A 27,982-nucleotide genomic window follows, 5' to 3' on the forward strand; every position below is an offset into this window, starting at 1 on the left:
ACCTGCCTCCCCTGCACATCACCCCAGCTACCACTTCACACACAGCCCCTTGGGTTTCCCAGCCTCTCTGGCTGGCCACCCATCCGAGGGCTCTAGGGGAGAACCCTGGAGCAAGCAACTTCTCATCTCTTACACGTCCTAACCCTGGAGCAAGCAACTTCTCATCTCTTACACGTCCTTGCCTCCCACCCACCTCAGCCAGTCCCTGGGCAGAGAGACCCTGGGTAGCCAGAGGGTGTGAGGGTGCTGGAGTGGGAGGTCACAGAACACCAGCCTGGTGTGGAGGACCAGGAGGCTCTTAACCAGCAATTCCAAAGAGGCGGGAATGATGCGACCATCTTGGTGGCTGCACAGTTACACTCCATGCAGGGCCCTGGATGGGACAGGTTCAGTTTGGCTGGGGACACAGGCCCGGTTCCAGGTTCTTAACTCCCATTGGAATCAGTAGGAATTAGGAGCCTGAATCCTCCTGTGGGGCTGGGCCATAGGCAGGGTGCCATGTACAGTACAAAGGGGTGCCAAGCTGCGACCATGACTCAGCTGTCAGGGGGTCTGGAGACGTAAGACTGTTTCCATGCAAAGACCCACAGTGTTTCAGACACAACCAATTGACACAGGCACTGCCTTCTTGTGTAACAGGCCCCTGTTTAGCTGTAGGCTGGGGAAACTTGACAAGCTGGTTCTCAGAGCCGGGATGGAGAAATTGGACAGATTTTTTCCTTCTGGAAAAGTGTCTAGCTTTGTCTTTCTCCACTGACAGTTCCCCAGCCGCTGCCCCTGGACCTCTCCGCGTGCCAGAGAACACGCTGGGGAAAGAGCCCCTCTGGCAAACATTCAGCTGGATGAGTTTGAGTTGGGCACCATGGAGCATGCAGCTTTCCCTGGCGTGTCCCATCCCCTGAGGTACCTGACCCTCTCTCAGGTGCTGGGGGAGCTTTTTTTTGGGGGGGGGGGTAACAGGTGCAGCCTGGAACCTTCAGCAGCCCTCCCTCCTCCCAGAGCGTGGGGTGGGCAGGGGTGGTGATGAGGGAGTTGTGGTGGAGGCAGGCCCCAGGGGCATGAGGCGAGCCCTGCAGGGAGATGCAGCGCTGGGAAAGGAGGTGAGGAGGGGAGCAAGGCCGTGCAGGAGGCAGTGGTGAAGGAGGGCCTGGGGGCTGTGGGGAAAGGGTGCTCCTGTTTTGTCGTGTTGGCCAGTGTGCGGTGACCTTTGGTTGAGCAATGAGTGAAGCACACACAGTTCGCTCCCTTGATAAGTACAGGGAGGGACTTTGCCTGGCCCTGCTGCAGGGAATCTATATAAGTGCTGGCGGGGCCGGGGAAGAGACCTCGCTGCTGCTACTTGCCCATCAGCCTGGGGAAAATGTTCCGCCTCTTCAGTCAAACCAGGCGCTGTTTGCAAGTGAAGCAAGCGCTGAAGAGGCAGGAGTGGCCTCTTCGGCCAGCACACCTCACAGCTGCTGCACAGCAGGCCAGGTGAGGGGCAGACTGGGGAGCTAGGCCTGAGGGTCGGGACATGGGGCACTCTCCTTCGCCCCTGCTGGGACGCTCCGGGAATCCTGGCAGCTCAGTCCCAGTCAGCTGGGAGTGTGTTTGAATAGCTCTCTGCTGGGGACTGACCTGACTTGCTGTACTCTGCACTCCAGCATGAGGGAGGCTTTGGCACTGCCAGGGAATGGGGGTCTGACACAACAGCCACACTGAGATCTGGGAGAAGGGAGCGCAGTGCAAAGCTGGTACTGCATTAGGAGGGGATGTGAGCAGGGTGAGGACAGAGCAGTAATACAAAGGGCCCGGGGTTTGACAATAACAGAGTGGAGGGACATAATCCCAAAGGCAGGTATGCAGGAGGAGGGAGAGTGCTGGGACCCAGGACGGGTGGAAGACCTGGGCGGGAGGGTGGCAGCTAACTAGACCCAAGTTTGCAGTCTGGGTTGGCTGCACATGCAAGGCCACCCTGTCCCACATCAGAGCGGGGAGAGAGCCTCTCTCTGCAGCCGTGGTGTAGCTACATCTGGAGTATCCGTGCAGAGGGGCATCCAGCTGGACCCCAAAGAGAAGGATGACAATTTTTGGAAGCATTTCAGAGAAGGGCAGCAACAGGCTGGAGCTGAGGGAAAGCTGCAAAGATTATTTGAATAGTGACGTGATTTGAATAGTAACATGGAGCACTCACTGTACAGAGCACTTTGGGCCTGATGCCAAGCCAGTGAAGACAATGGGAGCCTCTCCATTGACCATGGCCTATGAATTGATCCCTTTTATACGTGAACTAATTAGGGTGTAAACAACAGAGCAGGAGAGGACTAGAGAGCTGGGAGTAGTGGTAGGGAATGTAGGTAAAGGCAATGTAATGGAGTATAAGGAGATCTGTTAGGCCGTGGAATAACACCCCAAGGAGCAGAAGGGAGCCCCCTGAGTTTGTCCATTTAACACACGACTGGCAAGAGGACTGGAGGGAACAATCCTTCACCAGCTGGGGGAACGGACTACTCAGAGCTGCAAAAAAGCTTGTTCTTCTCCAAGTAGAGTAACAAACAGAGCTGTTAGTAATAGGGTTGCCAATTTTGGTTGGATGTATTCCTGGAGATTTAATTGCATGACATAATCTTTAATTCCTGGAGACTCCAGGCCAATCCCAGAGGGTTGGCAACTCTAGTTAGCTGTAACTGAAAACAAGGGGTGTCTTGGAATAAAACAAACACTGCCTTGGGGGTGGGGGTGGGGACAAGTTCTATAACATGCAGATTCCCTTCTGGAGCACGAATCAAAGCAGCTCTGTGCATGTGTGGAGAGGGGCCCCTGCTGCTGCTTTGCAGACATCTGCAAATGGGGACATCTCTGAGACGGGCTGTGTAGTTAACAGATTGCTGCCTGCGAGGAGGCTGCTGTGCCCTCTCTTGGCTCTCCAGTCTGTGTTGGGTGAGGGTGTGCAGCCAGATATCACTGCTCGTGAGGGGTCTGCTGTCTCCTCTGGGGTCTGTCTTGGGACAGCGTGTGTTATATGCTGTCACAGTCTCAGGTGTCTGGTATGGCCTCCGTGGCCTGCACTAGGTCTGTGCGTGCACACATGCAGCTGGCTGTGCCCCTGGGGAGTCTGTGATCTCCTCCCACCACATGTCGGAGGACGCTCAGCACTCTCCTTCTCTTTCAGTTTCTCCACTGCTTCTGTGGAGCACTTGTCTCGGTCGGATTCATGGCCAAAGGACGTGGGGATTCTCGCGCTGGAGGTTTACTTCCCTTCACAGTACGTAGAACAAGTGGAGCTGGAGAAGTATGATGGTGTGGAAGCCGGGAAGTACACCCTGGGCCTGGGCCAGAAGCAGATGGGCTTCTGCTCGGCCCACGAGGACATTAACTCCCTGTGCCTGACTGTGGTGCAGCGCCTTGTGGAACGCAGCCGCCTCTCCTGGGACTCCATTGGACGGCTGGAGGTCGGCACAGAGACCATCATTGACAAGTCCAAGGCCGTCAAGACTGTCCTAATGCAGCTCTTCCAGGACTCGGGGAACACGGACGTTGAAGGCATCGACACCACCAACGCCTGCTATGGAGGCACAGCCTCCCTCTTCAACTCTGCTGACTGGGTGGAGTCCAGCTCCTGGGACGGTGAGTGACATCCAGCTAGCATGGGTGTAGATGCCACTGCTCTGCCACCCGGGGCCCAGCCAGGGCTGCCAGTGAGAGATGGCCAGTGGCAGTAGGGCAGGTTCTTGGGGGAATGGCTGCCCCGGCTTCATAGTGGTTGATACCCCAAACTGGTGGCCTTCCAGGCTCTGAACTGAGGCCTTGAGGGAGACAGTGTTTAGAAGATAGTGGGGGTTTGGTTTAGGGTTGCCAGGTGTCTGATTTTTGACCGGAATGTTAAAAGTCCAGTTGGTGGCATAGCGGGGCTAAGGCAGGCTCCCTGCCTGCCGTGGCTCTGCGCGGCTCCCAGAAGTGGTGGCATGTCTGACCCCAGGGTGCAGGGGCGGTGAGGGAGGCTCCGCGCGCTGCCCCCATCCCGAGCACTGCTCCACAGCTGCCAGACATGCTGCCGCTTCAGGGAGCCATCTGAGGTAAGCCCTGCCCGGCCGTAGCCCATAGCCCACATCCCTTCCTGCACCCCAAACCCCTCAACGCTGGCCCCACTGCAAAGCTCGCACCCCGAGCCAGAGCCCACACCCCAACCCCCACCTCAGTCTGGAGCCTCCTCTTGCACCCTGAACCCCTCATTTCTGGCCTCACCCCAGAGCCCATACCCCCAGCTGGATCCTCATCCCTTCCTACACCCCAACCCCCTCCCCAGCCCTGAACCCCCTCCTGAACCCCAAACCCCTCATCCCTAGCCCCCACCCCAGAGCCCACACTCCCAGCTGGAGCCCTCGCTTCCTCCCACATCCCAACGCCCTGCGCCGGGTGAAAATGAGCGAGTGAGCAAGGGAGGAGGAGAGGGAGGGGTGATGGAGTGAGTGGGAGCGGGCATTGGAGAAGGGGTGGAGCAAGGGCAGGGCCTCAGGGAAGGGGCAGGGCAAGGATGTTCTGGTTTCTGCCATCAGAAAGTTGGTAACCCTAGTTTGGTTACAAACCAGCAGTGTGCTCTCTGGGCTGGACCTGCTATACTGGAACTGAAGTGTCTGAATCAGGTCCGGTGCTGTGCCTGGCCTCCCTGTCTCCCCATGGCTTCCCTTACTGCAGCCTTGCTGGGAGCCCCCTGAGCAGCCACTGGGCCTTGTCTGGTGCAGCTGCTCAGCAGCTCCCCCGCTGGCTACCTGCAGTATCACAGGAGGGAGGAAAACAGCTCTGACTATCCCATTGCTGCATTGGAGCTACAGGGAGAGCAGGCTGGGAGCTTGGCTGCACCAGGAGCTGCGAGGAGGGAGGCACAGGAATTAGCTACACTCACTGGGGAATCCTCCTCATGGTCGGGGAATCACCAGCAAGGTGCTTGCCCAGGGTTTCTGCTCCCTGGGTGTGGAGCAGCTACTATTACCTAAGGACTTGGGGAGTGTCTGCAGAGATCAAAGGTCCAACTCTGTCTTGCAGCGGGGATGCCCGGCTCGGCCTGCAGCCTCAGAGAGTGCTGTAGGGAACAGCAGGCTCCGGCTTCTGTTGCCGTTAAATCAGTGTCAGATGGAAGCAGAGTTGTTCAGTACAAGTTCTAGTTGCTTTAATGCAGAGCAGACATCCCAAGCAGTGCAATAGCAGGGGATGGGCCGCTCTGTGCTGGTTGGGGCCACTTGATGTTTTTTAAGCATGTTCAGCCCTCAGGCTGAAAGAGTTGAGCCCTGTTGTCTCCCATAATGAGGAACATGGCCAAGCGCCAGGCAAGCAGCCCGGCCTCTGTAGTGCCAGAGCTCCACAGTCCTGTCTCCATAGTCCTAACCCCTGCCCCCTTTTTGTGGGGTAGGTAGATGCACATCTGTGACAGTAAGGCAGCAGGCGACATCTGAAACCATGTCACCATGGCAGTTTGGCCATGCCGTTTCTGCACAGGGGACCCTGTAAACGTCTGCTTGGCAGATTGGGACTTTAAAGGTGACTTTCAAAGCTTTCTTTCCCCGCAAAATTGCACTTGTGCCCTTTTCTTGATTTTTAGGATGTAAAGAGGGCTGGAAAGGCTTCTAAAGTTATCCTTGTGTCCTTGCCTTAAAAGGATCCAGACTCAGTGCTGGCTCTGGGCTTCCCTGGTTTGGTTGTAGGACCTCTTGGCTATTTCAGAGGATGTCTGTTGTTCTCTCTTGCAGGGATGTTGCATATTTAGCAAAGGCTTCCTTCCCTCGACATGTTACTTGCTGAAGTGAAGTCGATGCTAACAAAAGCAAACATGGACTAAACCCTTCATCTCACCTTGGGTGCCACTTTTTTGAGTCTTGTAATGTCCTGATTGCACGAGTTGTCTGGCAGCATCCCAGGCTTCCTGGCTAGGCCGCTCTGAATTTGTAACATACAAACAAGGAGGAAGAAACCTTTTTAAATAAAAAACTTAAACATGTCAGGCCCCCTTTATCCATCAAAGGGTCTATCCATCAAAGCAAGGCGGTGGTGGTGAAAAGGGCACATGCTCAGTTTTGTTTCCCTTGCAGGTTACAAGTCTCAAGGGATTTTTCCACCTTACATATATGCAAACTTAACCGCAGTGTAACTTTTGGCAGAGGGATAAACAGAGTTTTAGACTTGCATGTGATTTTTTTCATGTTTATGCCTAACCAATTCTGTGTTCTCACCCTACCCTAGGGCGCTATGCAGTGGTGGTCTGTGGTGACATTGCAGTCTATGCCACTGGCAATGCCCGTCCCACAGGAGGGGCAGGAGCTGTAGCGATGCTGGTTGGACCAGAGGCCCCCCTGGTGCTAGAGAGAGGTTGGTACTGTTAATAGAATGACTTTGTCTTTCCTAGGAGTTTTTGGTGCTTGGCCAGAGCTGCCCAGGGTTCCAGGAATAGGCCACTGTCCAGGGGCAGCTTAGCCCTGGAGACACGTGGTCCCAGGTTGTGTCTCCGGACATCAATCCTTCCTGAGCCTTGCAGCAATTGGTCTCCTGTGGAATTCATATTTCAGGATGAGGGAGGGACATGGGGCACTTCCTGGCTCTTAATAAGATGATCAGTAATGAGTAAGGGCTATGGTTTTGGTCTGAAGTCAGTGGGAGCTGCTGTGTGCTCAGCACCCACTCAACTTGGGTTAATTCATAAGTAGGCACATAAGAGCCTAATTCTAGGCTCCTTTTTTCAAAATCTTGGCCACTAAGTCTGTGTATGAAAAGAAAATTGTCGAGTACCAAGTCCAAGCTGCTGCAGTCTCCTCCATGCAGAGGTGAATTGTGCAAAGGAGGCCTTCATGAAAATAAAATGTAAAAGAGGAAAGAACTTCTCAGGTGCAGTCATCTTACAAGCCTGATGTCTGGCTCCTCAGAACTACTTAAACCTCATGGAAAGAGACATTTGGAGTGGTGCCCCAGTGCGTCAGTGCCTCCCTTTGGCCAGACAGGGCACTGCACAAAGTCCGCTTGGATCAGCGGGGTGGTCAGTCCACTCTTCTTCTCTGACTCTCTGTAGTCCTGTTCTGGGGTCAAAGACGTTAATTTCCATCCTACTGGGGTTTATGGACTTCCCCTTATGCTTGGCGGGGTTAGCTGGGCCTTGTCCTCAAGGGGCCGAGAACCCCCTTTGGCTGTTAAGGGGTAGGTGTGGGAACCCGGGCCCGCCCAGTCCGCTGGGTCCAACTCAGGGCCCTGAATCCAGGCAGGCAGAATCAGTCCTCCACAATTCTCCTGCTGTGCCCTGAGCTTCTTCCTACCTCCCTTGGGTCTGTCGGTTTCTGCAGCCTGTGGCTCTGGCTATTTTGTCTATGGGTCATTGTCATTCTGGGGCAGCCTCTCACTAGCTTCCTGGCAGGACCCTCGGTCCCTGGCCTGCTTGCCTTCTCTGGCAGCCACCAACCGCTCTGCTTTTCAGCTCTGTTATTCTCCTAACTGCTGTGAGGCTGCTGATCAAGGTTGATCAGCAGTTCCTCTAGTAACTCCTTGGTTGCCAGGTCCACATGGGATCTACACGCCCCATGACATGACGCAACATGTAACATGGTCTTAAAGCTAATTGCGAAGAATTGCTGAATTTCCACAGCCGCCATCAGCCTCGTGGTTGGCTAAATAAAGAGAGACTGATTGAAGCCCCAGCTTCAAAAATATGTGGTGGCACTCTCAGAGAAACTATGTGTCAAGTGTGAATTGGCCTGGCTGCACTGAGGGCAGTGTAGCTATGTCACCTTTCACCAGCTGAGACGCTGGCCCTGTGTCTGTGCATTTCCATCCAGCTAGCATAAGTGTGGTGAAACTTGTCATAAGCATAAGGGCTTTGATGGAAACGGAGCATATGGTTTAGGCAACAAAGGATTTTACTAAGAGACACTAAATTTGCAAAAACAAATAAAGGGTTTTTTGGAAGATCTTGCCAAATTACAAACCATGGACACAACTGTCCCAGGCCCAGTACACATGTGGCTTGACCTAATTAAGAACAAAGGACTGGAAGTATACAAGAGATATAAAATAAATAAATACAAAGATCCAGAGAAGCTGAGATCTTTCCATAATCTGGCCAACATGACTGATCCAGGAACAGGCTACTTTAGCTGTGCCCATTCCCAGGACTCAAGTGTGTTAGGGTTCAAACACACCTTTTCCCTGACATGTGGCAAATGGAGCAGGCATTACACAGCCCTCTGTCTTACCCGTCACTGTCCAAGCTGGGATGAATCATACAAGAAAACAGAGCAATCTAAGAGCGCGGATATCAGACGCCTGCTGCCTGTGCACAGCTCAGGAAGCTTCCTAGCCGCAGGCCTGAAGCAGGCAGCGCGAAGCTGTATGAACTCAGACTCATGTTGATCTGTGTGAGATCCACTGCCAGCAAACAATACATGTCCTTGTCAGTGATGTAGTCCCAGAGACCGCCTATGTCACAGAGACCAGGTTGGGTGGGCGCGCTGGTGTCACGGACTCACAGGTCGTGCCCACGCTGGGCCCCGTACGGTCCCTGGGGAGAACCCCCTTCAGTGTGACAGCCGTTCTCAGGGGTCCACTCTCTCTCCGGGGTTAAACCCCTCCCCCTCCTGGAATCACACCTCTCTGAGCCTTAGCACGCCTGTCTCTCACCGTGGGCCCCCTCAGGGAGTCCACTCGCTCTGGACCCCTGGATCCTCCGCTCCCAGAGGGAATAATGCAACTCTGTTCTCTAGACCAGAGCGACTCTCAGCCAGTGTAAAACAGGAGAGTTTATTGAGCATCTGAATGCAGCATAGGAAACTCTCAGGGCCCTCCCTCAGCACAGTACATCTAAGTCTCCCCTGCATCCAGGTGGGCTCTGCCTGCTCTCTCCCTCCAGTCCTGAGCCACCGTGCTTTCCAGCTGGGCATCCAATAACACCTCCCCCAAGTCCCGCCTCTGTCCTTTGTCTTCTGTCGTGGTAAACAGTGTGGCCTGGGCCTCTTCTCCTCTCAGCCGTCCTTTGCTCCCCACTGGCTGGAACTGACTGGTCAGGTCACCGGGGTTCTCTCTCTGCAGCCCATTGACCTCCCACTGGCTAGAACTGGCTGAGATTCCCAAGCTGGGCCTCCTGGTCACCAGTTGCTGGGGTATCCGTTCTCCAGGCCATTGGCTTGGGTCCCAAGTTCCGTTGCTGGTCCTCTGTAACAACAAACTCCCTCTCCCATCATCTCATTAAACCAGTAACACCCAGGGAAACTGAGTCCCACCCTGTCTGCATTGCAAACCATTGAAAAACCAAGAAATACCCAAGAGAATCCCCACTTCATCACAGCTGGCTCACTGTCTCCCCCAGCCTGTCTCAGGGCCAGGAACCAGGTGGCACTTCATTTGTCTTCTCTGCAAAGGTCAAGTTCAAATGAGGTACCTCTGATGAATGGCTTTAGATGACCTTGTCTTACCGGATGCTAGAACCAGGAGCCATTGCTAACCTAGAGCTCACGTTCACAGACAGACTACGGGTTCACTACACTGACCCTTGTTAACAATGCTGGCGCATGCCCCAGACTTGGTGTCCTGGGAGACGTTAACATGCGTGCTGACAAGGCCTCCAATGCTAAAGCCTAAAGTCCTCACTTGCAGCCCTCGGATCTCACAGGCTGTCTCTGGTCCAACCCACACAGTGTGTCACACCTAGGTCTTTGGAGTCGATTCGCTGCTGATCACATCACAGCCCAGTCACTGGCTGGGCTGGAACTTCACCTCCGTCAGGCAGCGACCGGGCAGCTGTGAGAGCTCTGACAAGACCCGTGAGCCTGACCTGATCACACAGCCTCTTAGATGCTGTTGAATTCCAGCACAGCCGCCCGCCCAGCACAGAATGCGGAGTCGAGGAACCGGTGAATCATCATCCTGGTACTTCCACCTTGACCTCTGACACACTGTCTCCCCACCCCCACAGCCCCTCCATCTCTGTCACCCAGCTGTTCCCAACTCTGAGCTGGAGTGTGGATGGCAGAAAATGAAGGCTGAAGCAGATTGAAACACACAGCTGCCCCAGGCCTAAGCTGAGGCTGTATTACAGGCCCTGAACTGTCCTATCTGCCTCCATAGTAGCTGCCTTAAGGAGCTGTCCAGGATGGTAAACAGCTTCCTCAATCCTGAGGGCCTACAGCCTGCACCAGAGCCCAGCGCCAAGGACTGCAAAGAACCATTGTCCTGCTGCACTGAAATGTTAATGCCCGTTCAGGAAGGCTTCAAAACAGGGCCCTCTCTGCCTGTATCCAGCCACCAGCAGCCCATTCCTGGAGTTCAGCACATTCACTCCTCGGGGAAGGCTGGAAACCCTACAGCAGCTTGAATCCACCCCAGGCCCTTCCTGGCTAGTGAAGGAGAGTCCTGAGCAACCAGCCTCATTCAGGGAAGGAATCTTCCCTTCCCCCTTCAAACACGCAACCGTCCAAGCAGCACTGAAGAAACCTGCCCTGGACACATCGGTTCTAGCTGGGCACCGTCTAGTATCAATCTCCCACTCCTGAGCAACCTTGCAGAGTCATTAACCAAAGGCCAACTATATGCCCATCTAACTGAAGCTAATATTCCAGACCTGGCATAATCTGGATTCGGGGCAGGATATGGGCCTGAAAGTGCTTCAGTGGCACTGCTGGATGAACTCCTGCTGTCAGTGGATAGAGGGCAGACATCCAATCTCAGCCTCCTTGATTTCTCTGCAGCATTCCCCACGGTCAGCCGTGAGGTACAGCTGTCCTGCCTCTGAGAGGTGACAGGTCCCGGGGAGCGCACTAAAATGGTTTAAATTCATCCGGTAGGGACACACTCAAGCAGCAGTGATAGGGAACTGCACTGCTGCCTCTGAACCCATCGCCGGTGGAGTCCCTGATCCTAAGTCAGCATCTACATGCAGCCCCTAGGTGAATTGGTCAGAGGACATAGACTCAAGTGCAGCGATATGCAGATGACACACCGCTCTGCCTCTCCTTCACCACATACAACCACACCACTGTCACCAGGATGGCCAGTGCTGGCGGCCAGAGGAAGCACTTTGAGGAGTTTGCAGCCATGGTGGCACAACTGGTCAGCTTAGTCCATAGCTTAGGGAGCTCCTGAATTCCTTGCTGACGCTGAGCTCTCATGTGGCAGTGTCCATGAGAAACACTTTCTGCTATCTCCATCTGGCTGGGGAACTCTGCCCCATGCTGGCAGATGACAGCCTGGCCCCAGTTGTACACACCTTCATCACCTCTCGGATGGGCTGCAGCAGTGTGGTACACCTGGCCATGAAACCGGCAGCACTTAGTAAACTCAAGCTAATATAGGATAGGGCATCACATCTCCTCAGCAACATGGGATGCCATGGGCCCAACAAACCATCCTCTGCCCCCTATGCCAGCTTCCCATAGAATATCGGGTTCACTGCCTGTCAAGGTTCCTTCCCCACTCTGAACTCTAGGGTACAGATGTGGGGACCTGCATGAAAGATCCCCTAAAGTTATTCTTGCCAGCTTAGGTTAAAAACTTCCTCAAGGTACAAACTTTGCCTTGTCCTTGAACCCTATGCTGCCACCACCAAGCGTGTTAAACAAAGAACAGGGAAAGAGCCCACTTGGAGACGTCTTTCCCCAACATATCCCCCCAAACCCTTTACCCCCTTTCCTGGGGAAGGCTTGATTAAAAATCCTCACCAATTTGCATAGGTGAACACAGACCCAAACCCTTGGATCTTAAGAACAATGAAAAAGCAATCAGGTTCTTAAAAGAAGAATTTTAATTAAAGAAAAAGTAAAAGAATCACCTCTGTAAAATCAGGATGGTAAATACCTTACAGGGTAATCAGATCCAAAACATAGAGAATCCCTGTAGGCAAAACCTTAAGTTACAAAAAGACACAAAAACAGGAATATACATTCCATTCAGCACAGCTATTTTACCAGCCATTAAACAAAAGGAAATCTAACGCATTTCTAGCTAGATTACTTACTAACTTAAGGAGTTATGAAGAGCATTCCTGATCTGTTCCCGGAAAAAGTATCACACAGACAGCCAGACCCTTTGTCCCTCCCCAGCTTTAAAAGTATCTTGTCTCCTCATTGATCATTTTGGTCAGGTGCCAGTGAGGTTATCTTAGCTTCTTAACCCTTTACAGGTGAAAGGGTTTTGCCTCTGGCCAGGAGAGATTTTATAGCACTGTATACAGAAAGGTGGTTACCCTTCTTTTTATATTTATGACACTGCCTCAGTCCTTACCTTCCAGGTGCTCGATCTCTGCTTTGTCCCAGGGTATCTAAGAGGCCAGGCTTAAAGCTCCAGGATGAGGACTGTGGTCGACAACTTTGCACCTCAGGCCTCCCTCCCTACTATAAGGGAAAACTCGTGTGTGTGTTGGAGACTGAGCTTTCTTGGGGGCTGAGCTGGAATGAACTCCCCTAGGAACCCAGGACCATCCCATCCTTCACCACCTTCCCTTCCCAGTGCCCAACACATTTCTTTGATCTGTCTTCTCTGTTATAAGCACAGAGCAGCACGTACATATTTATATAAAAACACTCCGAGCACTCCGCCACACTCAGAATTTCCCCTTTAGAGGGAGGCTAAGAGAAAGTGGGCCACACGCACAAGATGTTAGTCGTGTTGCGTTATGCACAACTGGAAGGTGCTCAGATACTACACGGACGGGGATGGTAGAAGAATCTACCTACCTTTCCAGTGTATCCAGAGAAGGTTCTTTTCATAGAAAAGATCTCAAATATGCAGGCTATAGAATGAGGTCAGAGCAGGAAGAGGAGGTGGAAAAGTGGCTCATGAAATATAATTTTGTGAATTTTACGGGATGAATATTTTGTGTGTAAAGGGCTGTGGTGGGTTTTGGCTGAGAGGTTCGTTGCAGGTGGGGGGCTGGTATGGAGAGGGTTTGAGGTTCTGTTCCCCTGCTGTCTCCAATACGCAATGGTGAGCCTGTTTTCTCTCCTCCAAGGTGTTCGGGGAACCCACATGGAACATGTATATGATTTCTACAAACCAGACCTGGCTTCAGAGTATCCCATGGTGGATGGGCAACTCTCTATCCAGTGCTATTTCCGGGCCCTGGATCAATGCTATTCTATCTACCGCAAGAAAATCCAGAGCCAATGGCAGAAAGGTACAGAGCCTACAAGTGAAGTGGGAAATCTTGTGTGTGCGACAGGTTAGACAAACACCTGTAAGGGATGGTCTAGGTTTCCTTCGTCCTGTCTCAGTGCAGGGGGCTGGATTAGATGGCCTCTCAAGGTCCCTTCCTGCTGGACATTTCTATTATTCCATGTCAGCTGGGGTACCTGCTCCTCTGCCTCTGTGGAGCTCACAGTATGTCTCTCTGTCTCCCCCACCACCCCCATTGTGTCTGTCTCCCCCACCCCACCCCATGTTGTAGGGCCTGTGGATTTCTGGGTAAGAGGACAAAGAGGTCAGAGACTGGAGGGGCCAAGAGTGATGGGAATGCATTGGTGGGGATAGGAAGTGGAGACACCAGAAGTCCATGAACCTGTAATTTGTTGGCCTCTGACCAGGCTGGTAGACAAAGTGGTGGGAGAGCGGTTGGAAAGAAACTAGTTAATGCGAGGCCAGGGGCCAGGCCTGGCTCGGTGATCAGACAGACAGCACATGTTGAAATGGTGGGTGCTGTTTCCTCCATCTGAGGAGAGTTTATAACCCATGTTTCCCTGCTGTGACCCATCCAGGGCTCTGTGCCCGGGGAGCTCGCTGGCGGCAGCATGCCAGAGCCATGAGGGCCTTCCCCATCGGACAAAAGTGTGAGCGCCTGGCTGCATGGGCTTGTGCTGAATAGCCATTGTAACCAGCCCACTGCCCCAGAACAGAACAGGCCCCTAGACTGAGCCCAGGTAGTGGTAGCTGAGTCTGCAGCACTCATAGTTTGCTGGATCGAGAGAGCCCTTCCAGCTCCAGGGGCCAGTCCCTTTTCAAGGTAGCTCCTGCAGCAGGAAGGGTGAGACTCTGTGCCAGAGAGCTGTGAGGAACTCTCCTGCCCTAGTTTAGTATGAGGGTGAATATGTCTCCCCATATTGTCTCCATTGCTGGCATCCATGGGGTTGTTGGTGTCTCCTTATGCAGCATTGGAAGGCTGTGGGTCTCTTCCCCACCCACCCATCCCATTGCCTTCTGTGGGGCAGGTCTATGGGTCTTTGCCTTCAGTGCCTGCTGCAAGTGCTGCGGCTCTCTGTGCAGAGTGGGATTGATGGGTCTCTAATGGGTGGCTTCTGTCTCCTGTTCTGCTGCAGTGGGGGTGGACAAACCTTTTACCCTGGAAGACTTCCAGTTCATGATCTTCCACACGCCCTTCTGCAAACTGGTGCAGAAGTCTGTGGGGCGAATGATGCTCAACGACTTCCTAGCAGCTCCCAACCCCGACACACAGAGCGGCCTCTACAAAGGGCTGCAGGCCTTCAGGTGGGTGAGCGCTACAGAGCAGGAGTGGCCTCTGCCAGGGGTGTGGGAGTCTCTGGGCTGCCGACATCCATGGAGGGGCAATTCCGCTAGTGGGGGCTGCAGAAAATTGGAGTGTGGTCCACACATCTGTGGTACATCCCCCATAGGGACTGTGCAGGGAAAGATTCTTTTTCAATGTCTGTTGATAACGATACCCAGCTTTAAGTTAGCACTTGTCATCTGCAGAGCTGTACAAAGCAGTTCAGCAGCATTCTCCCAATTTTACAGATGGTGAAACTGAGGCTCCGAGAGGGGAAGTGACTTAACCAGCAGGCCAGTGGCAGGGCCAGGAATAGAACCTGGTCCCCTGAGTTCCAGTCTCATGCTCCATCCACTAGGCCTTGTTAGGAGCATCTTGGTGGGAACTGTTTTTTCCTTGGGGCGCTGCGGACGCTCAGCGGGGAGGTTATTGTAGGAAGATTTTTGGGGTGAGTGTGTGATTTCCTTAGCGAGGGCGGCAGGTGATGGGGAGGCAAAGGGTGCCCTGGCAGGGTGTTGGGCGTCAGAGTACGTCTTACTCCTCTGGCAGGGGCTGATGCATTATGGCAGGCAGCATTTCAGTGTGAGGGTCTGCAGACACTCGACTCTGTAAGCTGGGGAGGCTGGCACATGGAGGGTGGGGCGGGGGCAAGGCTCGCATGGGAGCTGCAGGCATTCAGAGGGGTCTGAGCCCTCTAGCTAGTGGATGTTGGGACGAGTAGGGCTCCTACCTCAAGGGATGCCTGCGGTCAGGTGGGACGTGGCTCTCTGCTATTTGCTGTGTTGAGGTTTGGGGGAGTGCTGAGTGCATGTGACCATAGAGCCAGAGTCAGTGGACAGGAATGTAGCAGCAGCACTGAGAGATCCCCAGTCATGGACCAGGACCCCACTGTGCTACGTGCCACACAGACACGGAACAAAGAGCTGCTCCAAAGAGTTCCAGTCTAAGTGTGAGACAAAGGACAAGAGGTGGATACAGTCAGGGAGCAGAAGGAAACAGTGAGACAATGCTGGTCAGTGTGATGAGCAGGGGTCTCAGCACACTGACTGCCTAGCTGCGTCAGGCGTTTTGCAGGCATTGTGGCAAATTGGCTATCCTGGCTGGATTGGGGCTAATGATTCTTTGGGAGAATCGTTTTTCTCTTGAGAGACGAGGATTGTTATCGAAGAGCTACAGATTGTCGTTTGCCAAGGAAGCATTGGTAGCAACTCAGTAATGAAGCCTGAGCGGAGCTGTGCACTGAAAGCAGGGATTCAACCACTTTGTTATGTATGAAAATACAGCAGCTCCTCCCATCCCTGGAGTGGCTGCTCTCTGAGAGCAGAATGAACTTTCAGAGAATTTACAAGGCAATCTATTAGTTTAGGAATTGCATTTCTTAAAGGAGGTATTTTTAATTTTACACCAGACTTTTTTTTGCCCCTAATAATCTCAGTAACAGAATAACACTGACTCTTCAAACTTCCCATGGAGTTAAAACGCCCTGGAATCTTGTGCACAGGCTCCAGCTTATAGACTTTAAGGCCAGGAGGGACCATGGTGATCATTTAGTCTGACCTCCTGCACATGGCAGGCCACAGAACCTTGCCCACCCACTCCTGTAACAGATCCCTAACCTCTGGCTGAGTTACTGAAGTCCTCAAATCATGGTTTAAAGACTTCAGGTTACAGGGAATCCACCATTTACACTAGTTTAAACCTGCAAGAGACCCATGCCCCAGGCTGCAGAGGAAGGTAAATAATTGGATTCATGATAATTTCCCCCCCATCATTCTTCATAACTGAAGGTTTCTCCTTCTGCAGAGGCTGAAGGTAGGGTGACCAGGTAGCACGTGTGAAAAATCGGGACCGGGGGCAGGAAATAGGAAACTATATGGGACAAAGCCCCAAATATCGGAACTGTCCCTATAAAATTGGGATATCTGGCCACCCTAGCTGAAGGTTAGTGGTCTACTAGAGAAGTCCATGAACTACCCTTTTTCAAAATGGCTGCTATCTCCTATTGTCCTCAGTGGGACGGAAGTGCCTCCGCACACCCGGGGGGAGCGCCATCTTCCCTGAGTGCTGCTGTAGTTTCAGTCCTATGGAGAACAATGGGAGATGGGAGCCATTTTGAAATGGGGTAAATTCTTTGTGACAATCTTTCAGTTATGAGAAATAGGGGCAAAACATGGCCATCAGTCTAAATAGCTTTTCAAAAACTGCCCATTGCATCAGCTCTACTCAACAGAAAGGTCAGATTTCGGGGGCATGAACTAGGGCGTTTGTGTGTTTGTGCAGGGTGTGTGTATGTGCAGCTGAGACCATCCCAATCCCACATAAGGGATGCCAAAAATGGGGGAAAAAACAACAATAAGGCTTTTAAAGAGACAAGGTGGGGGAGGTAATATCTTTTGGAAGCTGGTCCAATAAAAGATATGACTTCAACCACCTTGTCTCTCTGATATCCCGGGACCGACACAGCTACAAGGACACTATATGCCTTTTAAAATCAGTTTAATCTTATCTGAGTCAATAAACATGAAAAAGCCTCAATCATACTTGTGTGATCTCACAGTTAAGGGCAATTGCACCTGTATTCCCCTTCCATGGTCCAGCCAGGGCACTCACTCTCAGGCTTCTTGCTCCCCAGCCGTCACCTCTCTGGGGCAGAGACACGTGTTTCTCTCCCTCCTGTCTTTTCTGGCTGCATCATTCCCTGCCTACACTGTGAATCCCCCAGCAAGTCAGGTGGCCTAAACACACCTGGTTTGTTTTTCTCCTCAAAGGCTCTGATCAGTGTAATTGTTCACAGCTGAGTTACCACCTAGCTCTTTCTAAGCAAGAACATTTATTCTTAAGATAAAAGTGTTACAGAGAAACCACTGCAAACCATAAAGGAACCTATGCTCAAGCTAATAAGCTCACCAGAGATCACCCCCTGTCTCTAGCAAGGGCTCTAGCAGGCAAACAGTCATTCAAGCCCCTCCAAGTGGCTTTTCTGTGGTTATAGGTCCATAACCACCTTGGCTGAGAGCAAGCCCACCAGTGAATCTGTGAGTCCCTCTTTTATCCAGCTGGGACCTCTCATCTTGTCCTCCTATAACAGGTGAGCTGCAGACAATAGGTTACTCCTGAGGGCACAGTTAAGAGAAAGGCCAGAGATGAGAAGTTGCCTCCCCCCACAAGTATTTCCTGGGAAACCTACTCAACTAAAAGTTCAGTCTTGTCTGGCCCTGTCAAGTTTCCTTCCCCACTCTGAACTGTAGGGTACAGACGTGGGGACCTGCATGAAAGACCCCCTAAGCTTATTCTTACCAGCTTAGGTTAAAAACTTCCTCAAGGTACAAACTTTGCCTTGTCCTTGAACCCTATGCTGCCACCACCAAGCGTGTTAAACAAAGAACAGGGAAAGAGCCCACTTGGAGACGTCTTTCCCCAAAATATCCCCCCAAACCCTTTACCCCCTTTCCTGGGGAAGGCTTGATTAAAAATCCTCACCAATTTGCATAGGTGAACACAGACCCAAACCCTTGGATCTTAAGAACAATGAAAAAGCAATCAGGTTCTTAAAAGAAGAATTTTAATTAAAGAAAAAGTAAAAGAATCACCTCTGTAAAATCAGGATGGTAAATACCTTACAGCGTAATCAGATTCAAAACATAGAGAATCCCTGTAGGCAAAACCTTAAGTTACAAAAAGATACAAAAACAGGAATATACATTCCATCCAGCACAGCTTATTTTACCAGCCATTAAACAAAAGGAAATCTAACACATTTCTAGCTGGATTACTTACTAATTTAACTGGAGTTGTAAGGCTTCATTCCTGATCTGTTCCTGGCAAAAGCATCACACAGACAGATCCTTTGTCCGTCCCCTCCGATTTGAAAGTATCTTGTCCCCTCATTGGTCATTTTGGGTCAGGTGCCAGTGAGGTTACCTTAGCTTCTTAACCCTTTACAGGTGAAGGGGTTTTGCCTCTGGCCAGGAGGGATTTTATAGCACTGTATACAGAAAGGTGGTTACCCTTCCCTTTATATTTATGACAGGCCCATTGTTTCAAAGAGTCCCTTGAAGATCAGAACACTGCCAGGGTTTACATTCGTCCCGGCTCCCTACTAGAGACATTCCAGACAACCCCCCAGGAATACATGAACATTTTCATTTTTAATACAGTGAACTCCTAAAATGCTTCAACCTGATTCAGTCAAGCTTGGTGAGGATACACAGGTAATTGCCACATCTGTCACCTACGGTTCTCGTCTTGTCAGCATGGGGCAGAGTTCAGCTTTTCGCTGCCGCAGAGAGATTTAGTTCCGCTGTTAAAAATAACACATTCAAGTACACCCTGTGTCCAAGAGTTCACTGTCTGGGGAGAGGCCAAGACGGGGCAAAGTTCAGGCTGTTTGGGTGCCTAGCTGCATTTCCAGACTGTAACGTGTGTGGATTTGTTTGACTTTACCCTACCTTCTGAATTTCCTGAGTTTGGGAGAACGCCACCATCCCACTTGTATTTCACCCCAAGTAACAGGTCTGCACTCCCAGCCTTGATGGAATTGTTTGCTGTCTGGGAGCTGTACTACTGCTATGGCAGGTGAGATTTCCCACGGAGGCCATGACCACGTGGGGCACAGAGGTGTCCCTAAAGGGCACGTGGGCTTTTGCAGCAGGTCAGATTTCCATGGGGGGATGGTAGCTGTTTGGTGAATGACAGTTCTGTGTCGGGGGTATTGAGGTTTCTCTAATGCCAGCTGCAGGCGTCTCCTCAGATAATGCTGAGTGCTCCTTTCTGCTCTGCATCCCTACTGAGTGACTGGCATGAGGCTGAACACAGCAGGTCCATGTCTGCACTGGCAGCAAAGGCATGATGAGTATCATGTCACCCAGCTCGATGGCTAAAAATGGAAACACAAAGTGGGTGTGGGAGCAGCAGCTGTTCGAGGGGCTCAAGACTTTCTAGCCGGGCTCCGGGGAGTGTGAGATTTCCCTAGCTGGTGCCATGGCCCATCAGGCAGGTGAGATTCTCTTCCGGGGGCAGCAACTGTCCAGGAAGGGGAGCGATTCCCCAGTAGGGACTGTGCAAATTCAAGCAGGGTGCAATGTGAGTAGACAGGGCTGCAGGACTTCAGGCTGGCGGCACTTCAGTAGCCGATATTTGCAGAGCTGCCAGCCATCGACCCTTGCTGTTATCCACACAGTCCGCTGTGGGGAGACGGATAGCCAGAGGGGATTCGTGCTGGGCAGCTGGTGCGTTTTCTCAGTGCAGTTGATCCCCTTGGCTGCTGAACCCACGAGTGAACCTCCTCCTCCCTCTTCCCAGGGGGGTGAAGCTGGAAGACACCTACTCCGACAAGGATGTGGAGAAGGCCTTTCAGAAAGCTAGCTTGGAAATGTTCAGCCAGAAAACCAAGCCCTCGCTGCTCCTCTCCTCTCGCAATGGCAACATGTACACCCCGTCTATGTATGGCTGCCTCGCCTCCCTCCTCGCACAGTGAGTGCCAACTCTAAGCATCCCTTTCCGCCGAGCCCTGCCCCACCCCTGCATCCCCAAGCCTTGGGACTCCCACAGCCCGGCAGAGAACAAGCCAAAGGGTTGGGCACAAAGCCGACTTTCAGTTGGGGTCTGAGCCTGCAGCCTTTGTGCTGAGCAGCAGTTACTCCTCGTCCAAAGGGTCTTTCTCAGCTACTGAGCCGCAATGCAGGGAAGACTGAAAGAAGAGCTGTGATTTTTCCAGGTCTCTGCCTGGGGTTATGTTTTTTTAAAAACTGGAGCAAAAATGACTCAGCCATTCGAGTACCAAAGCTCTGTGTGTGTGTGTGTGTGTGTGTGTGTGTGTGTGTGTGTGTGTGCGTGCGTGCTGGAGTGGTTGGGCATGTGTGTGCACACAAGCAAGAGTATGTGTGCGCACACAAGCAAGAGTATGTGTGCACATGTGGATGTGTGTGAGTGGGCGTTTGTGCGGTGTGTGGGCATGCGCGCGTGTATGTGTGTGTGCGTGAGCGTGCGTGCGTGCAAGCAGGCAGGCGTGCGAGCATGTGCGTGTTTGAGAGCAGTGGGGTATGTGTGCTCAGTCGTTCCTGTGCGTGCATGTGAGTGGGCAGATGCTTGAGTGCATGCGTGTGTGTGAGAATGGGTATGTGTGTACACATGAGCAGGTGTGTGTGTGTGTGGGGGAGGTTTGCCATTATAAAATATTTGTTCTTGCAACCTTCTCCTGACTTGCAGTTACTCCCCATCAGGAGAGCTCGGCCCGAGAAGGGGGCACATTGCAGGGTTGCACAGTGACCTTTTCTCTGCCATGACCTGTCTGTGGGTTTTTCCCTTTCAGTGCTTCACTCTGCAACTTTAAAGGTCTTTTTATTTCATTCCTTGCATAGAGTTGCCTGGAACTGCATGCCCAGCTCTGTGCACCTGTCAGGGGAGGGAGACCACGCCCCGGAGACACCCTCCTTGGGTGGGCTTCATGGAGCTAGATGGATGGCTCCATCTGCTTGCTCCCTGCCCCCCTCAGAGAGCAGAGGCTTTCTCTCCCAGCAGCGAGGGCAGCCACAGGAATTTCAATTAAATCCAAGTTATCGGTGCCGTTTAACCAGACCCAGTGTGTGTCAGAGGCAGAGGGGAAAGAAAAGACTCAGCCCCTCTGAGGGTGGGGTAGACCCTGCTCCTGCAGGTTGGCAATCGTGCACTTCAAGGATGATGGTGCTAACTGTGCTTTACAGAGCCTGCCTGCGCCTGGCCCTTAGCGCACTCTCTCCCCCACAGCTCCTAGTTCTGCCCAAGACACAGCAGCGTCCCCTGCTCTCCCTGCTCTCATGCACACTAATGCTCCCCGCAGTGCTGCTCGTCTAGCCTCTGGTTTTTATTATCACGCCCATCACCAGGGTATCTTGGCTCCTCATGCATGCTCTCCCAGCTGCTGTCTTGAGGCATGTCTGAACCTGATCCTTCTAGGCCCCACTTCAGGGAGCCTGCTGGTATGGAAAGCCTGGAGACAGTTTCTCCCTGCAGTAACTGCAGATCTGGTTTCCTGGTGGCTCAGACGCAGGTGACGCTCCTTTACCTCACTCGTCATCACCAAATCAGCCCACAGCGGTGCCCACTTGCAACTCCAAAACCTGCTTCTGCTCCTCGCCTGGATCCCACAGTCCTTAACGCCAGTGACAGGAGCAGGAGGCAAAACTCTTCTGCCCTTCTCTGCCCGCTTCCTGGGGTTACCTGCTGTCATGCAGGGGGATCTTTTCTATTTTATGGAGGTACAGCCTAGGTTCAGCCCGGGGGCCGTTTCTGGTTGCCCCCCACTGATTTAAAATAAAATCTCTGATTTCCAGCATGTCCTGGGTCAGAGTAGCTCACCTACAGCCCGCACACTGCCCCTTGGGACGTCAGCTTGCCAGGCCGTGTGGGTAGCGCCCAGGATTTGAGGCGTCTGCCCTTTAGCACGGATGTTCTCCACTGACAGCTTGGTTTGAATTGCCACAGATACTCTGCTCAGCAGCTGGCTGGCTCCAGGATTGGGGCCTTCTCCTATGGCTCGGGATTGGCTGCAAGCTTGTTTTCCATGCGTGTCTCGCAGGATGCTGCCCCAGGTGAGTCCCTTCCTATTTCCTCCCCTCGCTTGTCATCGGATGCCTTAGGTGGCAGTGATGGCTGTGGAGGGTCATCCTGCCTGCTCTGGCCTGGGGATGAGGCTTCGGTTCCCAGCCCAGCCCTAAGCCTGGGGAGCTCCTGAGTCCCCAGCCCGGACATGGTTGTAAATATCCTGAGTGCAGGAGCAGATAGTGCAGGGTGGGGGCCGGAGAGTGGGCCTGGACAACCCCCGTGTTGAACGGGTTTTGGGGGGTTGCCTTCCAGTGGGCGGCAGTAAAGGGGGACCCTGGAACTGCCACAGCAAACCTGATCCAGAATCCAGCCACTCTTGACTGATATAGCGGCCAGCACCCACTGCTCCAGAGGCAGGTGCACAAACCCGGGGGGCAGTTAAGGGGTTGCTTGTCCATGGTGTGGGTGTGGGCAGGCCCCTCAGCAGCTGGCTAAGATTGGAATGTGACCTGACTCACAGTGTGACTTCAGAAAGCCCTAGGGAGGGACACTGTCCCAGCTGGGCTTCCACCCTCATCCCGAGCTGGGTGCTGGGATTGGAGCTCAGGCCACCACACAGTGTGGTGAGGTGAGATTCATTAGGGATTCTTTGTCGGCTTCTGAATGGCTTTGCCCACCTGGGGAAGGAGACAGATGGTGTACAGGGCCTGTGGGGACAGCCTTGGTCTGCAGGGGGAATTACCTGGACACCCGTCGTCCCCTGCAGGGGATCTGCGACCTGATGGGGCAGTGTTCATTGGTTATGGATCCCTTGGGTACTCTCGGCTTCCCTAGCCCTGATTTGCTCGCTCTCTCACCAGGAGACTCTCTCTTTGCCAGGTTCCCCCCTGGACAAGCTGCTCTCCAGCCTCTCTGACCTGCAGACTCGCCTGGATGCCCGGAAGCAGGTCCCCCCAGAGGAGTTTGCAGAGATCATGAAGCAGAGAGAGGAAACCCATCACCTGGGTGAGGAAGCACAGTCAGAGGGCCCAGCTGCAGCCAGCACTCTGGTGCTGACACCTCAGTGGGGCTGGACTGCCTAATATTGGGCCTCTAAATCCTCAGGAAGGGGCCTGATTTTCAGTCATGCTGAGCACCTCCAGCTCCTCTCAAAGGGTGGGTGGGAGTGGAGGAGGGTGCAGGTTCGGGCCTGCGACCCCTGCCAATGGCAACTATTACTGGGAAGCCCCTGCTGCTGCTTGGGGGGGCTGAATCCGAGTGGAATCTGCGTGATGGCCATCCAGGAAACATCAGTGCATATCAGTGAACTCCGGCAGCTGCAAGTTACTGGCAGACAATACACATGGAACCGCACATGGTCCCCTCTAGGGACATGCCTGAAAACCCTTGGGGTAACAGAAAAAGGGCAGGTGTCTCTTCACCCAGGCTGGCCTTAGATTCAGTGTCCCAGGCACGATGGAGAAATTCCTACTGACATCCTAATCCTGCAATAGACACTGGCCCCCTTGCTAAACCACCATGAACAGCTGGACACACACATCCCTTCGTTAATTACCTGGCAATGCTCCCTTACCACTGGCCCTCCTTCTTCTTTTGATTCTGTACAAACTAAGTCCAGGGAAACAAGGTCTCTTCTGCCCTAAGTACCCTTCTTCCCTGCTGGGGAAGCATGGGACCCCCCTCTCTCCCGCAACCTCTGAGTGGAGGTGCAGGCCAAGGCTTTGGAGGATCATTTGAGGCCCTCACCTGCCAGGAGCCTTACTGAGCTCAGATGTGCTGCGTCCATCATCTAGTGTCTGTGCTGGAGAGCTGGCTGGCTGGAGCTTTCTGGAGCCAGTCTGGCCAGAGCGCCTTCCGGCTCCCAAGTAGTGTATTTGCAGGCAGCGGGGGCCAGTAGCTGGAGCCCAGGACTGGAAGTCAGGAGACCTGGCAGCTGTTCCCAGTTGTAGCATTCATATAATCTCATCCCTGCCAGGGCTGCCCAGCCAGAACTGTGCTGGGAGCCTGCAGGGAGATCCAGACCTCAGGGTCACGCCTCCAGCAGCTGCCCCTCTCCCCGTGGCAATGCTGCCAGGTTGTTTACAGCCCCAGCACCAGGGGATCCTGCCCCACAGTTGCAGCACCCTGGAGCAGCCACGCTTCAATCCCGTTCCTCTCTCTGCAGTAAACCACACTCCCCAGGGCTCTAAGGACGACCTGTTCCCTGGCACCTGGTACCTGGAGCGAGTTGATGACAAACACCGCCGGCAGTATGCCAGGAGGCCACTCTAGGGGGGACAGGCTGCCAGGTGGGTCTGAATCCTCCTTGGGGGCCTGGTGATTGCAAGACAAACAAAGGCAGATGGGGAGTTGGGCGAGTGGGGTGGAGGAACAGGGAATCAAGGCAGTACTTGGAGGAACTTCCTTTCTGAGTCCATTTCTCCTGGGGCATGGGAAGAACAGGGACTCTGGAGATTTCCACAAGGCAAGGATGATTCCAGTGGGAACAGAGAAGGTCTGGGACCATCCAGCAGCTGGGTGCTCATCAGAACATTAGGAAGGGCCAGACCCCTGGTCCAGCTAGCCCAATCTCCTGTCTTGGACAGTGGCCAGAGCCAGTTGCTTCAGAGGAAGGTGTAAGAACCTCACAACAGGCAGAGGTCATGTAATCTCCCCACCATACTGGGTCTCATCCTGGTCTCCAGCAGTTGGAGATTGGCTTACGCCCTGAGGCAGCAGGTTTGGTGTCCCATCCCAAATGTTTGTCATTGCTGATCATATGTCTGGATTCCCCTGATAGACAGATAAAGGTCTAGTCCCTCTTTGAGTTCTGTGAAATCCTTGGCAAGATGCAAAAAGGGACTGGCTGGTGGTCAGTCTGGGCTCTTCTAGTTCTTCTTCCTCGTTTCACATGTTCCTTGCATGTGTGTGTAGACACTTCAGTGCATTAACACCTCTCGGTCTTCACCTGCTCTTTGAGGGCAGCTCTGCCTGCTGCCTTACTCAGTGCTAGTGACCCAGCAGCTGCTGCCAGCATAGAGCCTGAGTTTCTCACTCCTTACCCAGCAACATGCAACACTGTTCTAAATCTGGGCAGGGTTTAGCAGGGGGAAAATGCCCTTGGAGAGAGGAGCTCACAGAGGGGAGCTGAGTGAAATTGGGAATTTCCATCTTGACATTTCAACCTTTTGTTTGGTCCTGAAATGGGACAAAAGGTTGGAATTTCCCATTGAACAGCAAGGTCTAAATCAGGAGTGGGCAAACTATGGCCCGCGGGCCGCATCTGACCCATCAGGGCTTTGGATCTGGCTTGCGGGATTGCCACCCCTGTGGCGCTGCGGGGCTAAGGCAGGCTCCCTGCCTGCCCTGGCCCAGCTTCCAGAAGCGGCCGGCACCATGTCTCTGCGGCCCCTGGGGGAGAGGGGCAGAGGGCTGCACGCTGCCCTCTCCTGCAGGCACCACCCCCTGAAGCCCCCATTGGCCGGGAACGGGGAACCACAGCCAATGGGAGCTTCGGGGGAGGTACCCGCAGGTGAGGGCAGCGTGCAGAGTCCTCTGCCCCCGCCCTCCTCCTGTGGGGGCTGCAGGGACGTGGTGCCGGCCGCTATTGGGAGTGGCATGGGGCCAGGGCAGGCAGGCTGCATGCTGCTGCCATCCCAGAGCCACTCAAGGTAAGGTAAGCTGCGCTGGGCCGGAGCCCGCAGCTCAAACCCCTCCTGCACCCTGCACTCCAACCCCCTGCCTTGAGCCCCCGCCGCACCCTGCACCCCTCTTGCACTCCAACCCCCTGCCCTGAGCCCCCTGCCACACCCCTCCTGCGCCGAGCCCCCTGCCGCACCCCACACCCCTCCTGCACCCCAACCCCCTGCCCTGAGCCCCTAAGCCCCCTCCCGCACTCTGCACCGCCTTGCCCTGAGCCCCTTCCTGCACACTGCACCCCCTCCCACATCTCGCAGTCCCTCCTGCACCCCACCCCCTGCCCCAGCCCTACATTCATGGCCTTGCATGCAATTTCCCCATCCAGATGTGGCCCTCGGGCCAAAAAGTTTGCCCACCCTGGTCTAAACATTGCGTTTCAGCGTTATTGAATAAAGCAAAACTTTTCAACGTTCCTCACATCAAAATGCTTCTATTCGGAGTCATTTCAACATTAAACTGTATTTCCTTACAGTGGCACATTGCCTTGTGGGGGTCACCTGTCCTCACTGGGGGCCAGGCTCCCTGGTCAGATTATATCTCCCATAACAGCATGTGATTCCCATGAGCCACCACATAGCTTGGTCAGTGTGAAATTCATGCCTTATGGGAGATGTAGTGCTCCAGGGGCCCAGCCCATGGGAGAGAAAGGGGCCAGAACTACCACTCCCATAAGGCAACGTGCCACGACATGTAAATACAGCTTTATGTTTTACTGAACTGCTACAGAATTAAACATTTTGGGTCAGTTCAAAACTGAAATATTCTGATTTGGTTCAAACCAACCTGAAATGAAATATTTTGCTTAGATTTTCACAAGGGAAAACTGAAAAGTTTCCAGAACTGTATTTTCCATTGGAAAATCATGCAGACAAATTCCCAGCCAGCTCTAGGAGGATGGTAGGACTCAGTGCCAGGACTCAACAGAACTGCTCAGAGGGAGAGGCTTAGCGGCTAGGTGGGGCTGACAGACCCTGGGGGAGGGGCTTAGCAGTTGGGTGGGGCTGACGGACCCTGGGGGTGGGGCTTAGCTGGCACTTTGGGGCAGCAGGACTCTGGTTCTCTGGTCCCTCTACCCGCATATGCTGCATGCCTATTTGCACTTGGAGCTGGGGGGGTGATTCCCAGCTGGAAGAGACATATCTGCGCTAGCTCTCCTGGAGCAAGTGTGCTACAAACAAACTGTTGCTGTGCACTGTGAGAGGGGCTAACGCCTTCCCCAAAGGGGGGAGGAAACTGTCAAGTGTCCAGAACATGGGCCGGCTCCTGTCTGTTGAAGTGGCTGGGGTTGGACGGGTTCTGAAGGAGGAAAGAGCGCCCCACCCCCCGCCCCAGGCTGCAGTTATTGGGCTGGTGTCCTAGGTGGGGGGAGCTGGGGTCTGTACCAAGGCTGTGAGCTACCATCAGGGGTGGGAGAGAGACAGCAAATTAATCCACTCTTATTGCTCTGTCCCTGTAGACCTGCCCAGCCTCGTCAGAGCAGATCCCAAGGCAATGGCCAAACCACCAACACAGAGCCCACAGGCTCCCACCGCACCAACTGCAAACACCCTGGCTCCATTATCGTAAACGGAAAGACTGGTTGCTTTTCCCAGGGACTGCATACCTGGCTGAAGGGCCCCATAGAGCTAATGCAGCCCTGCGTGCCTGGCTGAGAGCTTCACACCATTCGACCACGTCAGTGCCTGGTTTAGGATGTTCTCTGATGCCAGGCGCTCATTCTGTCCCTCCCGTTTGGCACCCCTTTGCTGGAGGAGTACATTTCTGCAGTGGCAGGGTGATAACCTGGGTGTGTGCGGATCGCCCCCCCGCCCTTTGGCCAGCTCCAGTAGACTCAATGGGAGCAAACCACAGGGTGCTATTGAAAAGAAATAAATTCCATAAGCCTTCAGAGCAATGCTGATCTAGGCTGAACAGAGCCAGAGCCTGTCCGCAGGTTTTGTTTGAAATTCTCCTCTAGGGTGGCTTAAAATTTGATAGATTTTTTTTGTTCTCTTCCTTTCTTCAGAGCTTTCCCCTAGCGGCCCTTAGCTCCTCCCTCCAGGGGTGGTGCTAGCTTTCCTTTGGCTGAACTGGCCTACGAAGAATGGCTCAGACGATGTCACTTGGCGTAGTGCTGTACTACTTTGTATTGCATACAGAAATAAAGTCATTATCAATAGCGGAGGCAAACACAGCGACATCACACTGAAGGGAAACCAAAAGCCACAGTTAAATGAGAGGCCCTCATCTGTGTGTGTGGGGGGGGTGACAGCGTTACTGCCACCAGGTGGTGCAATGATCTGGTCATGCTGGTGAGGCTGTTCTTCAGACAGTGCTGTGGAGTCTCAGGTTGTGTGTGTGAGC

General features: G+C 53.3%; 1 protein-coding gene across 3 annotated transcripts; it reads left to right on the top strand.

Moving 5' to 3' along the window:
- The first annotated feature begins 1,291 nt into the window (after positions 1-1,291).
- On the top strand, positions 1,292-27,797 carry HMGCS2 (3-hydroxy-3-methylglutaryl-CoA synthase 2). 3 transcript variants are annotated; one of them, XM_084636063.1, is made up of 11 exons: positions 1,292-1,473; positions 3,152-3,606; positions 6,214-6,339; positions 12,953-13,117; positions 14,253-14,421; positions 17,433-17,528; positions 19,742-19,912; positions 21,902-22,008; positions 22,841-22,966; positions 24,126-24,249; positions 27,645-27,797. In XM_084636063.1, exons 1-10 carry the CDS (start codon positions 1,361-1,363, stop codon positions 24,230-24,232), a joined length of 1,635 nt encoding a protein of 544 aa, XP_084492189.1. In that variant the 5' UTR covers positions 1,292-1,360; the 3' UTR covers positions 24,233-24,249; positions 27,645-27,797. The 3 variants fall into 3 exon arrangements, with proteins under 3 accessions (XP_084492189.1, XP_084492188.1, XP_084492190.1); XM_084636062.1 differs by having other exon boundaries at positions 1,293-1,473; positions 27,096-27,797; XM_084636064.1 differs by lacking the exon at positions 17,433-17,528 and having other exon boundaries at positions 1,296-1,473; positions 27,096-27,797.
- The last annotated feature ends 185 nt before the right edge of the window (positions 27,798-27,982 follow it).

This window comes from Lepidochelys olivacea (assembly GCF_965140295.1).
Source record: "Lepidochelys olivacea isolate rLepOli2 genome assembly, chromosome: 8".
NCBI classification, from domain to species: Eukaryota; Metazoa; Chordata; order Testudines; family Cheloniidae; genus Lepidochelys; species Lepidochelys olivacea.